The sequence below is a fragment of the Corvus moneduloides genome, chromosome 33 (assembly GCF_009650955.1).
Source record: "Corvus moneduloides isolate bCorMon1 chromosome 33, bCorMon1.pri, whole genome shotgun sequence".
Taxonomy (NCBI): Eukaryota; Metazoa; Chordata; class Aves; order Passeriformes; family Corvidae; genus Corvus; species Corvus moneduloides.
Window position 1 is genome coordinate 615,624 of NC_045508.1, and position 14,974 is coordinate 630,597.

Sequence of the window (14,974 nt, forward strand, 5' to 3'; positions counted from 1 at the left end):
CTGAGAGGGGCCAGAGCATATTTTGGAGAGAAATGGAATTGCACTGGAACATGTTTACCCTAAGGAAAGTTTCCAGTGGTTTCATGTGATTCTCTAAATATGCCCTGAGTGAATCCCATGGCCTTAAGTTTCTGTTCCTAAATTCCTGCAGGGCAATGGAGCTCCTTAAAAGTAGAAACATCCTGGCTCACCAACCTGAAAAACATCTCAAACTGCCCTGAGCACAAACCCGTGGGTGAGGCAGCTCTCCTGTGGAGCAGAGCTGTGCCCCTCTGGGGCTCCATGGATGGACAGCCCGGGGCAGCTCTGCTGTCACCAGAGGTTTGTGTGTGAGCAGCTGAATCCAGCACCCGCTGTCCTTACCATGAGCTCAGGACAAGTGCAAATGAGGACGGTAACGACTGAGGCAGGGACTCAGACTGACAGGGATACTGAGATGTTTATTTAAAGAAATGATCTGGTTTTATACACTTCTTCAAGACACAGTATTTCCTTATATGGTATTTTTCACTAAGAAACCTATCACACATTGCCATGTCAAGAGCACACTTTCTTAATATCCTGTTATGGGGGTGTTCACACACTGTTCAGGTGTCTGGCCGCTTCTGGCAGGCTTCTCTCCTTAGTGCATCTGTAACGTGGCATTTCTTCCCCCAAGGTCAGGAAGAGAGAAGCTTCTTTGTGCTGTCATGGTGTTCTGCAGGCACGTCCCACAGCCTGTAGCTCAATTCTATCTAATCTCTCTCCACATACAAGCTGTCAGCAAGGCCTTGGGAACTGAGTGGCACCTCTGCACTCCTTACAGGCCACAAGCTAGTGGTCAAGTAGAGAACATGAATCACATGCTTAAACAACAAATAGCTAAGATCTGTCAGGAGACAAATTTGTACTGGTACCAGGCATTGCCCTCATCAGAATCAGGGTAAAGCCAAGGTCAAATGGAAAGCGTAGCCCGTTTGAACTCTCGTATGGTAGGCCTTATGGGTTAAATGCCGCTCATGATGAAAACCTGACCCAGGTTGGTATTCAATATATTTATGAATACTTAAAAACCATTAACACTCAGCTGCATCAGAAGTATAATACTGTATTTGAGAATCTACCCAAGCAACCGTATCATAAACGGCACACAATTGATCCTGGTGAGTGTCGTGGTGCATGAGGCGGTGGCCGCAGCAGCAGAGCATTCGGAGGACTGGTGGACAGGCCTCCAGAACACCAAGGTCTAATCCTCACCCCTTGGTTACGGCGAGTTCCCATGTTCCTAGTGGTTCTTAGTTTACATGTTTTAATTTTATTGGTTCAGGAGTTCTCCACCCAGTTTTATGTATAAGTTCATGTTGATGTATTTCCCCTAGTTGCTTATGTATTAGTTCTGGAAAGCCCCATTGGTCTACTCATGTAATTCCCTCCCTTAAGTTATCCCTGGTGGATATTCCTCTATTGTCTCCTCCTCCTCAGTTGATCCCCATTGGTTGTTTCCCTTTGTTCCACCCCCTATAAAATACTGCGTTCTGTCTCACTCTCTTGTCTTTGTCCCTGGACCCTGTACCTGCAATAAACCAGCTGGAACCTATACAAAGACCCCTCTCTCATCCTTTGCCTCTGATGACACTTTTACATCATCTTTGTTTGGGGTCCACTCCTTGCGAAGGAGCCAGCTTTCCCTGCTAGCTGCAGCTGACAGCTTTCCCTGCTCGCTGCAGCCAACCCCTGCCTGCTGCAGCTGACACAAAGGACATCAGCAGCTGGATGCTGTGCTGCCTCGGGCAGCCCAAACAGTGTCAGGTGACTGGGTGTATGTTAAGAATTTTTCAGGTGATCCACTCCAGGAGAAGTGGGATGGACCATTCCAAGTCCTCCTGACAACCTTCACTGCAATTTGCGTGAGAGAAAAACCTACCTGGATGCGGCAGCAACACCTGGATTCATTATACCTGAGTGAAGAAGTCTCCTCTTGCACCTTGGACAGTAACAACCATTGAGAATGACAGACTGAAGCTGAAACTCAGCTGAAAATCATGAATACTTTGTTAAGCTTTGTTGCTTTTTGGCAGATTGTAGTAACTTTTGATGTAAATAAGTATGTAGCTTTGCTTGAGGGAATAGCTCAGCCTACTGGAATAAGGCATTGTTGGCTGTGTGGAGAGGTACAACAACTGCACTTACCATTGCTAGGGGTACCCTCTAGTAATTGGACTGCATTAAGCCCATATACCCCGTACAATATTAGTACACAATGCAAACAAATAGGTTCATGTTTAGGAAAACCCCTTGTCAGTTTTCACTCATCAATCAATCTGTTACGTAAATTCACCACCTACCTCACCAGATTTTAAAGTTCAATTTGCTCAATGGCATGACTGTTTGGTTGCAAGGCATACTAACAATGCTGACATGAGCATCACAACTAGCTGTGATTTGCCAGATGGCTTTTGGTGGTTGTGTGGGAATGGAATAGCCCTTAAGCAACTGCCTGGAAATTAGACAGGTCAGTGTACTATGGGGTATCTCGTCCCACCTATACAAGGTACAAATCATACTAGTTTAATTACAGAAATCATTACAGGAATTTGGAGAAACCAATTTAGTCGAAGTATATCTTCTAATTCTCTGACTAGGTACAATACAGGCCCTCACAGCTTTGTCAGAGCTTTATTCCCAACTTTAGGAATTGTACACTTAGAAAAAGCAATAGCGAACATCTCAGCAGAGATGGAAATAATTGCAAACTCAATGGCAGGTGCCACTGGACGGTTGCAAACAGAAATACATTCTTTATAAGATGCAGTATTTCAAAACTGTATGATATTAGATATGATCACAGCACAAATGGGAGGATTCTGTACATTGAAAAATAGACCAATCAGGGCAAATAACAACAGATATACATACAATCTGGCAACATGCAAAGATACTCCATGAAGTAATAAAGTAGGATACATCTTGGTCAAGTCACTTATGGGAGGCACTTAGGTCTTGGCTCCCTTATCTAAATTGGTTAAAACAATTATTCATGGGACTCTTGTTGTTAGGAATAATCATCTTGTGTACATGCGTATTTAGCCAGTGCTTTTTGTGGTGCTGCCAGCGAATCAAAACGTCTTATGATGATTGGAAGAGATATAAATTGAGACACAGAGTAGAAAGAGGAACACATTTCTGGAGAACAAACACACGATAATTTGTGAAAGAATTTACAAAAGTAAAAAGAAAGGGGGGATTGGAATCCTAAGTGGTATGTAAGGAAAGGTTAACCACAAGTCATTTTGTAACAAGACGTGCAGGTAAAGCAAGCAAGATAGCAGGTAAAGCAAGATAGCAGAGCAAGCAAGATAACATGCCAAGCAGAAGCAAGCAAGATAGCAAGTTTTAACAGAACTTGCAAATTGCAAAATCAGCTGAAAACAAGTTAGACTGAAGAATAAGAATCACAAGGCGTGTGTTGGAGACAGAGGTAAATTTGGATGCTAAAAAGCAGGAGCAGAGGAATTTTCCAGCTGCTCAAGCATTTCTGAAGTTTTTCCTTTCTCATGCTTTAGCTGAGAAACAGTGAAACACTTTTTTGTAAACTAACTTTCTACCTGGCACCTGCAAGGTCTTGTTTTGGTTCACTGAAGAAAATATTTTGAAATGGGTGGTTATACCGCTCAGCCACTCACTGTGGTGGGTGGCTAGCCAAGGGGCCAATCATGTAATTTCTCTTTTGCAATCCATGCTATAAAAAGATGGGGTTTTGGCATTAAAGGGTCGGCTTCGACCATCTTCTCTGACCTGAAGTTATGTCATTTTTCTCCGTCCCTGTGTGCAACAGCAACAGGTAAAAAGTTCAGATGTGAGGAAGACTACAGAAGTCTTCATCAAAAGACTACCAGAGACTGAGAACCACCACAGAAGGAACTGATGCATGTGCGGAAGCAACAAACTGTTGTAAAACCATGACAGATCTTTATGTAAATATGAGTATGCTAACGGTATATTGTAATTGTGACGTTATATGGAAGGACTTTTAAAATGTAACTGAAGGCTAAAGAAGATTGAATGAGTTTTGTGGTGGGGTGACCCCCTCAGTCCCAGTGCTGAATAAACAAATACCTGCTCTCTAGCGGGGTTGACTATAGAGTTTTAATTCTTACCTAGTTTTGGGTATCAAAAGTCATTTGTTCACAGGTGCAGAAACACAGAAACAGCTCAAACTGCTGCATCAGACCATGACCTCAGACAAAGGACCCCTGGGCTCATGTCATTTTTCTTGCCATTTTCCCTTTTCCCTCACATTTCCCAGCCATTTTCCCCCTCATGTCATTTTTCTTGCCATTTTCCCTTTTCCCCTCACATTTCCCAGCCATTTTCCCCCTCACGTCTCCTGCCATTTTTTTCTCTCACATTTACTGCCCTTTCTACCCTCGCTTCTCCTGCCATTTTTTCCTCTCACGTTTTCTGCCCTTTTGTCCCCTCACATTTCCCATCTTTTACATCATGTTTTCCGCCCTTTCTCCCCCTTGTTTCCTGTCCTTTCCCCCTCATTTTTCTAACCATTTTGTCCCCTCCTCTTTCCTGCACTTTTGTCCCACCATGTTTCCAGCCCGCAAGTCTTGTTTTTCCTCTCAAGTCTTCCCCTCATGCTGGCTATCTCCGTGTCCATCCACCTCACTGTCATCACAGGCCTTGCTCTCCTTTGTTATCCATAAGGTTTGCCAACTCAGGGCTCTTGCTTTCTTTGATTGCTGATTTTAGTCATTTGTTCTTAACTCAACCTGTGGCCTTGTAATGCAGTTCTTGTGCTCGAGGCATGAGCTCTGGCGTGCCCTAGGTCAGAGAGAGTCCAGCTGTGTTCTTCTGTGCGTCGCTGAAGTGACTTCGGCATCAGGAAAAGAGCTGCTGGCTGAGCTCGCTGGCTTCTTTGCAGAGAGAACACGGCAGGAGCCGATGGTATCAGCTCACGTTAGCTCGGAGACAGAGGAAGAGAGGCTGTTCTGGTCTGGCTCCTAACAGGTTTGTTGTTAGAAGTTTCACAACCTGAACAAGCTCAGAAGGGATGGAATGCAATGGGGCCCTCCCCTGAGGCTTGTCCTCAGTTTTATAGGAAATTTGAAAACCGCAGTGAAAGGGGAAAACAACCAATGAGTTACAAGCCAGGGGTCAGATACAATTTAACAAGAACCACTGGGGGAAACTGAAAGGCAGGAGTTATAACAGAGAACCAGTGAACAACCGAGTAACCGAGAATTTTCCCGAACCGGAGGAGGCAGCTTGTACCCGGGCACTGCCCAAGGGGTGCAGCTTAGGCTTCTGAGCCGCCCATCGACCCACCCTCTGAGTCTGCCTCTTCGGGAAACTCGATCCAGGGGATGGGCTGGGATTGATTGGCATCACGCTGCCCCAGCCCCGCAGTGGGATGGGTCACTGCAACAACCTTGCACTTCTTTGCCTGCAGTTCTCCTCTCCATCCCTCCACAGGGGGAAGGGGAGAGGAGTGGGAGAAGGGAGCAGTGCATGGTTTGGAGTGTTTCAGTGGGAGCACCATAGTGGGGGAACTGGGGTGTCACAAAGGGCCCCCTGTGACCCGCCACCTGCCCCTAGCAACTGCTCACAGGGTTTGTTGACGTGGAACCAGCGCCCAGCCTGCAGTGTCCGGCAGGACAGCGACGGGACAGGACGGGAGCACACAGCTGGCGAGAAGCCCGCTGGTTTTAGCTCACATCTTGCCCTGCAGCAGGGAGTAAGGTATTAAACCAAACCTTTCCCCTTGCCTATTGTCAGAACTTCTTCTCTAGTCCGTAGAATGGAAAAGAGACCCCCAAGCCAGCCCAGAGTGGCCTGGGAGGAGGACGCAGCTCCTCAGGAGAGCAGCTCTGCAGCGGAGCCCGCCGAGGTGACCACGGTGCAGCCATTGCAGCCCAGTGAGTGAGGGGCCCTGTGGGACTGGGCAGGGCTGGGATCAGGTTTCCCTGGCACACGGGCAGATGGGGATCACAGGGGTGGGAGTGATGCCGGAGTGCCAGAGCTGCTCGGGGCAGGACACCAGCCCCGGCACAGCCTGTGCCGAGGAGGGGGAGAGCAGAGGGGGCCCCAGCTGCTGCTCTGGGGCGTGGGCAGCGAGGGTCAGTGGCTGGCAAGAGGCAGTGGTGCTGTGGGATGCTGGACGTGTCCCTCTCGTCTGCCAGAGCGCTCCTCAGCCCAGGGCACTGGGCATTGCCCTGCCATGGTGTGCTCCAGCAGGGCAGCTCCTCTGATGGGCATCCTCCAGTCGGGAGCCGCATGGGAAGGCCGTGCCAGGGGAGCAGGTGTGGCCTGGGTGGAGGGCAGATCTCCTTCCTCTGCTCTCTGCTATCACTGCACCCTCTAGCAGCTTTTCTTTCTCTCCCCCTCCATTAGATGCTGTGTATGGACAGGAAGCCATGGACTTTGTCCAGGCCTTTGCCAGCAGCCCCAACCAGGTACCCACGGCCTGCTGAATGGCAGCTGAGCCTGGACAGGGGTGCTGGCTCTGCAGAGCTGCTGTTCCCACAGGGCACTGAACCCTAAGGGCTCTGGTCCTACTGGAGGGGTGTCCTCGCTTCATGCTGCGCTGTTTTGTCTGTTCTCCAGCTGCACAACGAGGACCTGAAGCTGAAGTTCCTTGACAGCATCTGTATCCTGTGCAGAAATGCCAAGGACTGTGGCTTCTTCCAGGACCTGGGTGATTTCTGCCACAAATACAAGCTGGGAGAGAAGATCCAGGTGAGGGGGCACCCGGCGCTCTGGGGAAGGCAAGGAGCCTCAGCAGCCGGTGAGGGCACTGCTTGGGCAGGGCAAGGCTCTGGTGGCACTGGGTGCTGGCAGCTGCCAGGTTGCAGCCCAGCTGTGCTCTGCAGGTGCTGCTAAAATTGGAGCCCAAGAACGAGATTTGCACGGAGGTGCGGCGGCTGGCCATGCTCGCTATTGCCGGACTGAGGTACCGGCCCATCACACCTGCAGACCCCTGCCCAGCACTCTGTGCCCACCTGCCCATCCCTCCTGGAAGCCCAGCCCCAGTGCTGCAGGAGACCTTGAGACACTGCTCCCAGCACCGGTGGCCAGCTGGGCCCCTCTCTCTTTGCAGCACGCTGGGGACGGTGCTGGAGAGGAAGAGAAAACTCTTAAGAGCATGCTTCGACAGCATCTTTTTCCTTCCTCCAAGGAAGGAAATGCAGAGCCTGGAAGCAACTCTGTATGCTCGGGTAAGTGCTGGGTGAACTGGAGGAGCATCCAGTCTGTCCAGGCTGCTCCCGACCACCCCGTGCTGCCTAAGGACCAAAGATCCAAGGCAGGCCACGGTCTCAGCTTCGCTTTCCTACCCTCATCCCTTCATCCCTTGCCGGGCTTCAGCCACCTCCGGCAATGCCGGCTGCTCTGCCCCCCAGCACACGGCCTGCTCCTGTGTCCCTCCCGTCACACTGGCACTTCAGATCAGTCTCCTGGGAGTGGGAGGGACAGCAGAATCAACCACTGCTCTCTGTCGTCCTTGCAGACCCTGCATGCCATGGACATCATGCTGGAGGTGATGGTGTTCAGCTCTCCTGCATCCAAAACCAGCAAGATGCTGCAGGACATCTTGGAGGTCTGGCCTGTGCACAGAGTGGGGCTCAAAGGACTGTTCCTCACTTAGGAGGGGAAGGAGCCCGGGCTTGTGTCCAGTCTTGTCCTGGCTCCTGCCAAATGAACCCTGTCCCGGCCAGAACCAGGACACTCCCGCAGTGCTGTGCAGGCAAGAGCGCACTGCGGGGAGGCTGCCCAGCTGGCCCAGGGAAGCAGAGGCTGGCCCCAGGCGCTGCTGGAGCACAAGGAGCAGAGGGCAGCCCCTGCCTTCCTTGCTGCCCACCAGCTTTGCCTGGGGCCTTTGTGCCAGGCCTGCCAAGGCCACCAGGGACAGGATCCCCCCTGCAGGCTTTGCCTGAGGGCACAGGAAGTCTGGAGGGACGGTGCAAGTGTGTCTCATGAGTGCAGCCCTGCCACTGCTGCTGCTGGAGTGGGCGTCTGCTCACGGGGCTCACCTGCAGCTTCTCTCTTCTCTCTTTCCAGGAACTGCTGGACTACATTGACAGAGTGGCTGTGCAAGAGAGGGTCATGGGCAGGATCAGGCTGCTGAGCCATTTGCTGGCCGACTCTTCCACTGTGCAGGTAAGGACCGGCCACCCTCCTGCCAGGCCATCTCCCCATCCCTGTGCCCTGGAATAGCCACAGCTCCAAGGTGCCTGCAAGGCCTCAGCTGCCCACCCTCAGACCTTCTGCTCTTCTGCCTGCCTCCCCCAGGCTGGTCAAAATGAGGGCAGCGGTGCTGCCAGCACAGAGATCCAGATACCAGTCCTTGGGAAGCTGCTGGGACATCTCCTATTCAAGTCACTCAGGACAGAAAAGACAAGCTCTATGGCTCTGGATTGTCTCTGCTCTCTCTTCACATTCACCGGTCATCAGAAAGGTCAAAGAAGCTGTGGTGGGCGGCATCCCCCGTGCACCGCCACATGCCCAGATACAGCTGCTTGTCTTCCTGGGTCTTGCGAAGGCCCCTTGTTGTGCTTGGTGCAGGGGGCACCATGTCCCCAGAGCTGCTGTCACCTCTGCTCCTGCCCCTCGCTCTCTGCCAGGCTCTTGATGCTCCCGTGTAGCCGAGCTGCTCCTCCACACAGGACTCAGCCCCAATCCGCCCCTTCCCCATGTCCCCTGGAGAGCTCGTGTCCTGCCCTGCCACCCTCCAGCCCCGCAAGCCCTTCCCCCTGAGCAGTACTGCAGCCACGGTGTAACTGGGAGCTGCATGTGGAGCTCCAGGGGCTCGGAGCTTCCCAGGCCAGCTTCACTGGGTACGGACACTGGAGGCAGCTCCCCCTTTCCACAGTGCCCACCACCTCCTCCCGTGACCGACTGCTCCTAAGCCATTCCTGCATCCCGACGCTTGCCAGGGCTGGGTCGGCTGCTGGCACAGCGGCTGTGTCTCAGCCACACATTCATGTTTTCCCTCTCTTTAGGTGCCACACCACCAGTGGTTCGTGCCCAGCTCCCAGCATATTGGGAATCTGAGATCACCTCCTTGCTGCGTAAGCCCAGCGCCCGGAGAGTTCAGGTGACCAGCCCTCCCCCTTGCTGGGCCTCTCATCCGTGGCATCAGCAGGGGATTGGTGTGCACAAAGGGGCGCAGAATCAGCGGGGCTGTCCCTGGCGAGAGGCTTCCCGCTGTCCCCGAGCAGGGAACACTGCGGTGTCCCAGCAGCAGCAGCAGCAGCAGCTCCAGCCCTGCTGGCCACCAGCGAGCCCTGGCTCTCTGTAGGGCCCGTGCCCCATGCCTGAGAGCCCAGCCCTCCTCCTTGTCACGGGGCCCTGCTCATCCTCCCCTGCATAGGGACTGTGGGCACTGCTGCCAGCTTTCCTGCGGCCACTGCCGCCAGCACTGCCCGGCACCTCTGGCCAGGGCTGCTCACGCTGCCCAGCCGAGCAGAACCCTTTGGGCACTGGCTGGCACTGGCCTCCACTCCCTTCCTTCCTGCCACAGGCATTTGGGAGATACCTCAGGCCAGCTGAGAGGACGGGCATCGTCCTTGTGGCCATCGAGATCCTGGGCCGCTCCAGCCTCCTGGACAAGAAGGCACCCAAGGAGTTTCTGGAGGTGGCCATGGAATCCCCTCAGCTGTGGCTGATGGATGTAAGTGGCCTGTGGCTGGATTGCTCTGCCCTTGAGCTCTGTCAGGTTCCTGCCTCCCTCCCTCCCAAAGCCAGGGTTAGGGGGTGCCTGAAACCACCTTGAGGCAGCAGAGAGGGTGTTAGGATCCCACTTCTGACACCCAAATAATGGTAGGATCTGGTCATCAAAAGATGCCTCGGCCAAAATTAAGGTGCAAACAAGACCATATGCCAACGTCAAAAGTACGGATTTAAGAGTAAATGGGAGATAGAGAGAGAGGGGGAATGAGAGACACACACACATTACATAGAAAGATCGTCACCTGCACATGGGTCCCTGTGGCAACCCCCCAGCCCTTCTTCTTTTGATCTTCTCGGTGATGGGAATCCCCAAGTGTCCTCGAGGTACCTCTTTTATCTGTCCGAGGCGCAGGTATCCTCAAGGCGTCTGTGCTGTTGGCACAACTTGGGTTGGCCTGTGTGTAAGCAGTTGCTTCCTTTTGCCACAGTGGGAATTTTTATCCAGACAGTTTACCCAGCTGTGTCTCACCAGACGTGGCGTCTTGCTGTTGTTGCTGTCTGTGCTTTTCCCACAGTCTGCAAAGTGCCATTTTGTCCAGTGTGCTAATTCCAAACCTCCATTCAGGGCTGGAATTAATGCCTTCCTGTTTGCCATCTGCGCCTGCTGGGGTGGCTCATCTTCTGCGAACTTCCTTCTTTGGCAGTGCTTTGAGACAAGTTATCTGCGTTCTTTAAGTCCTGACTGAGGGATGGGGAAGGGCAGCCCAGGATACGGCTGCACTGCAGTGGAAGCACCACCCTTACCTGTGTTCCCTCCAGGTGCCAAAAATTGTGAGACACATCTTTGCATACTATGATGAAACAAATGCAGCAACTGCTCACAGCTTTCCCACACTGCTTGACCTGATGGCCAATAAGTGGCCTCGGCGAGTCGTCGCGACAGCTCTGGAGGTCGCGCCAATATCCTGGTACTGGCCCTGACTGCCTGGAGGGCTTGTTCCCTGGGGAGAGGGACCCCGAGACTCTCTGGCTGCCAGACACAAGAACACTGCAGCACCCCCCAAAGCAAGCGGGGCCCTCCATCCCACCATGCTCAGCCAAGGCCCACAGCAGCCAAAGCTGGCTGGGCCAGCCCAGAGCCAGCACGCTGCTCCCAGTCCCACCGGGAACACCCCATCAGCCATGTCCACCTGCCCAGGCTGGGCCCCTGCGCACCCCAAGTCCTGCAGGGCTGGCCCAGGCCACACTGCAGTGGCCGAGGCAGCCCTGCTGACAGTGCTCTGCCTTGCAGCGACAAAGTCTGTCTGTGGAAGGCCATGTTCTCCGTGCGCCAGACTCTGGAGAAGGTTTTGAAAGAGCTGCACATCAAACTGCAGGATGGGCAGAAGGACATCTTCACTCAGCAGCAGAAGTCCTGCCTCACTTTCTTGGCTGTGAGTCATCAGGAAAAGCCCATGTGCCCTTGCCCTCTGCTGTCAGTAGGAAGCAGGAGCTGTGCCAGGACAGCCCTGCCAGCTCTACTCGGGCTCTCTGCCGCTTTCTTCCAGATGCTGGCCTCTGATGATGTGGAAGAAGAGGAACTGGATCCATTGTACAAAGACTTGAGAATTCTGATGCATTCAGGAATCGAAATGGTCCCTCTGGTGCTCAGGGCCCTTTTGACGCTGTCGGAGAGAGCTGAGACGGTGAGCAGGCTGCTCTCAGGGGCAGACATGTGGCACCTGGATTCTGAGGCCTCGGGGAAGGTGGTGGCTTGGCCTGGTCTGCGAGTCAGGTGCTGGGGCGACTGTTCCAAATGCCCTGCCTGCCATGGGATGGCCTGGAGGCTGCCTGGGGAGCTGACCAGGCACAGAAATTCTCATGGAATGGAAACTGTCTTTCATACAGGCAAGAAAAATGAAGCGCGTCCTCCGAGAGTTGCTGAAAATCCGGTGGGAATGGTCTTGGGACATTTCAGTGATGGTTATGGACATCTTCCAAAATGTACTGGGGCACCTGAAGAAGACAGAGGCCAGCCCCATTGCTGTGAAGGTGGTGCAGAGGCTCTGGTACCTCTTTGATGCGGTAAGGCTGATGTGGGAGTGCATCCCTAGGGCTCCCCTGGGATGGATTCTGGGCCTTGCAGCCCAGCGCTGATCCTGCCCGCTCTGGGCTGTGACCCCGCAGCATCACCCCTCACCTCAGGCACCTCAGCTCAGCCCCTCCTGGCCCTAGGCAGGGAGCCACTGTGTGCGGAGCTCACCTTTCCTCCTTCCTACCAGAAGGAAGACTGTGTGCGGGAGCACTCCATCCGCCTCTTCAGAGACCTGCTGGGCAAAACAGTGTGTGTGGACAAGTATGTCATGAAGAAATATGCCTGGAAGGCCCTGGTCTGCCTCCTGCTTCACATGAGTGATGAGGCCCCCAGCGTGGCCAAGGTACCCATGTCCAGGCTGAGCACTGACCAAGAGAGGCGTGGCTGACACCCCCTGGGGGGGTCCCGAGCAGCAGGGCAAGGGCTGCTGGCAGCGGGCAGCGTTCCCCCAGCACAGCCCCTGGGAACCAGCGCCAGCAGGGCCGGACAAGCTGGCACGGCCATTTCCATCTCTGCCCTGCCTGCTCCAGCAGGGCTCGGCAGCAGCCCAGCACCACCGAGGCCTGGACACGTGTGTCCCCAAAGGCTTCTCAGCTGTCCCCACAGGTGTCCCTGCAGGGCTTTGCACCTCAATCCCTGCTGCCTAGGCCTGTCCCCAAGAGACCCCTGGGCACTTTGGCGAGGGCATGTCCCAACTTCCTAAGGGCGCCGCCACCCCAGGAACAAAGCCCAGGTCTCCTTCCACAGGCAGGCTCTGGTGCCACCTCCCAGCTTCTGTCCTACAGGCATCTACAGAAGCCGTCCTGGCTATAGCAGAGCTCCTCAAGTGGAAAGAGCTCAAGCAGCTGGCGCAGATGGAGCAGACGTGGAGGATGGGCGAGTGCTTGGTGAGGACGAGACCCAGGCTGGGCGAGGGCTGCCCACAACACCGTGCCAGGGCTGTGAGCTCTGCAGCTGGGATTCCCCAGGGCTGTTGCGGCCCAGAGCGCCCAGCCTGGAGCTGCAGCCTTGCTCCTGTCTCGAGAACAGGAGTCTCCTCTAGGCCCATGTTCCCTTCCTTCCCCCAGCATGAGGGAGGGCTCTGAGCCATGGGGGTGCTGGCAGGAGGGGCTGATCTGACCAGCTGGGGCCCTCTGAGTAATGCCCACAGCCTTGTGCTCCCTGCAGTTGGCCAAGGACAGCAGCAGGGCCGAACAGTTTGTGTGGGACAGCCAGCGCTACCTGTGGAGCCCTCAGGCCCCCATGCGAGAGGCGGCCCTCAGGTTCATTGGTGAGTCCCAGCCCCCAGGGTCCCTCTTTGGGCAGCCTGGCCCCGTCCCCCCAGCCCTGGGGCTGACACGGGCAGGGCCTCGGCCTCCCTGTGCCCCCCTGCCAACACAGGTGGCTTTGGTGGCCACCTTGCCAGTGCCACCCCCGGGCTGCTGAGGGGGTCAGGCAGGGCCGGGGGCCATGCTGCTGGGAGCACACTGGGGAGCAGGGGCTGACGGAGCTCTGTGCCCAGGGCTGGCTGCGCGGCACCTGACAGAGCAGAGTGAGGACACCGTGGCTGAGGTGCTCTGGGGTGAGTGGGGAGCCAGGGCTCGGGGGAGCTGAGGCGTCTCTGCACACACGGGGGCTCATCTGGGCTCTCTTTCTGTCGTAGAGCTTGACAGACTGCAAACAGGAGACAAGGATCCCGCCATCTGTTCCCTGGCAGCTCAGACCAGCTTGGTCCTGAAGTCTCCAAGGAAGCAGCGAAGATCAGGATTCTCCCTGCGTGCGCTGTGCTGCTGGTGCCGCTGAGCAGAGAGGGACCTTGATGTAAGGCTTGGCAGGGACACAAACTCAAACACCTGCTGAATGATCAGGTGTGGAAAGGATGCCCTGGCTTTCTAAGGTCCTTCTCAAAGCGCAAGCCGGCATTTCCATGACTGCTGACTCTGCCATTGCCCTCACCAGGAGGGACCCATTCCCCCCAGCCCCTGAGCATGGCGTGAGGTGGTCTAGAATAAGCCCAGGGTCATGGCCAATGCCCTCCTGGCTCCTGCCAAATGGCTCAGCTGCCGGCCCTCAGCCCTTTTGCTCTTCTGCCTGCCTCCCCCAGCCTGGTCAAAATGAGGACAGAGGTGCTGCCTGTGGAGAGATCCAGATCCCAGGCCTGGGGAAGCTGCTGGCACATCCATTCAAGTCACTCAAGAGAGAAGTGACCACTTTATGGCTCTGGATGCTCTCTGTGCCCACTTCAAGTTCATCTGTCAGCAGAAAGGTAAGAGAAGCTGTGGTGGGCTGCATCCCTGCGCACGGCCACATCCCCCCGATGCATCTGCTCGTCTTCCCGGGCCTTGCGATGGCCCCTTCTGTGCAGACACGGGGCTCATGTGGGCTCTGCTTCTGTCACAGAACTTGAACTACTGCGGGCCAGAGAGAAGGATCCTGGGCGCTCAGACCCGCCTGCCTAAAATCCTGCGAGAGGACTCGGTGTGCCTGGATCCAAGCCCAGCCACAGACCTGTCCAAACTGTATATAGTTCTAGAAAGTTAATTACCCTATATATATCATTTCTATAAGTAAACAATATTATAAATTATATATTTTTAAATATATATAGATATAAAATTATGAGTAAATAAGACATACAAATTATATTTATATCATGTATACAAATTATATATATTATGAATATATATTATATATATTAGATATATATTAGCTTTTCAAATAAAATAAACAATGTCTTGAAATAAATTACAGAAAGGTAATGACTGCAGCACACAGCTCTATCTATGAGTATAGTGCACCATTTTTGAAGCAATATGGAAGCAATTATGTTAAAGCTAGCAGACTTGGGAGGAAAAGTGAGAATTGTGGGTGGGAAATGTGAGGAGGAAAGGGTGGGAAATGTGAGGGGAAAAAAGGTCAGGAAACATGAGGGGAGAAAGTGGTGGGGAATGTGAGGGGAGAAAAAGGTGGGGAACGTGTGGGGGAAAAGTGGTGGGAAACATGAGGGGAGAAAAGGGAAATGTGAGGAGGAAAAATGAGTGCAAAACTGTAGCGGGATCGGTTCATAACCGGGCAGAAACACCAATGTAGTGTAGTGGTTTGGTCCAAAATACTCATTACTGTTTATCTTCTGTGAAATAAGAATTAGGAGAAATGCAATGCAGGCACCAAACTTGAAAGAGTATAAAGAAGTTTAATAACAGACCTAAAAGAAGAAAAAAAAATTATACCACACCTTCAGAACTCTCCTCCTCCCCCCACCTTCCT

General features: G+C 53.6%; 1 protein-coding gene across 1 annotated transcript in view; it reads left to right on the forward strand.

Annotated features, from left to right (window-relative positions):
* LOC116437155 overlaps positions 1-14,255 on the forward strand; it is a 207,828-nt gene extending 193,573 nt beyond the window's left edge. Inside the window, exons 9-14 of the mRNA XM_032094749.1 lie at positions 12,514-12,615; positions 12,896-12,998; positions 13,230-13,289; positions 13,371-13,528; positions 13,812-13,973; positions 14,108-14,255. Coding sequence (XP_031950640.1) covers positions 12,514-12,615; positions 12,896-12,998; positions 13,230-13,289; positions 13,371-13,510 — 405 coding nt within the window. The 3' untranslated portion in view covers positions 13,511-13,528; positions 13,812-13,973; positions 14,108-14,255. The remainder of the gene's footprint in view (positions 1-12,513; positions 12,616-12,895; positions 12,999-13,229; positions 13,290-13,370; positions 13,529-13,811; positions 13,974-14,107) is intronic.
* The last annotated feature ends 719 nt before the right edge of the window (positions 14,256-14,974 follow it).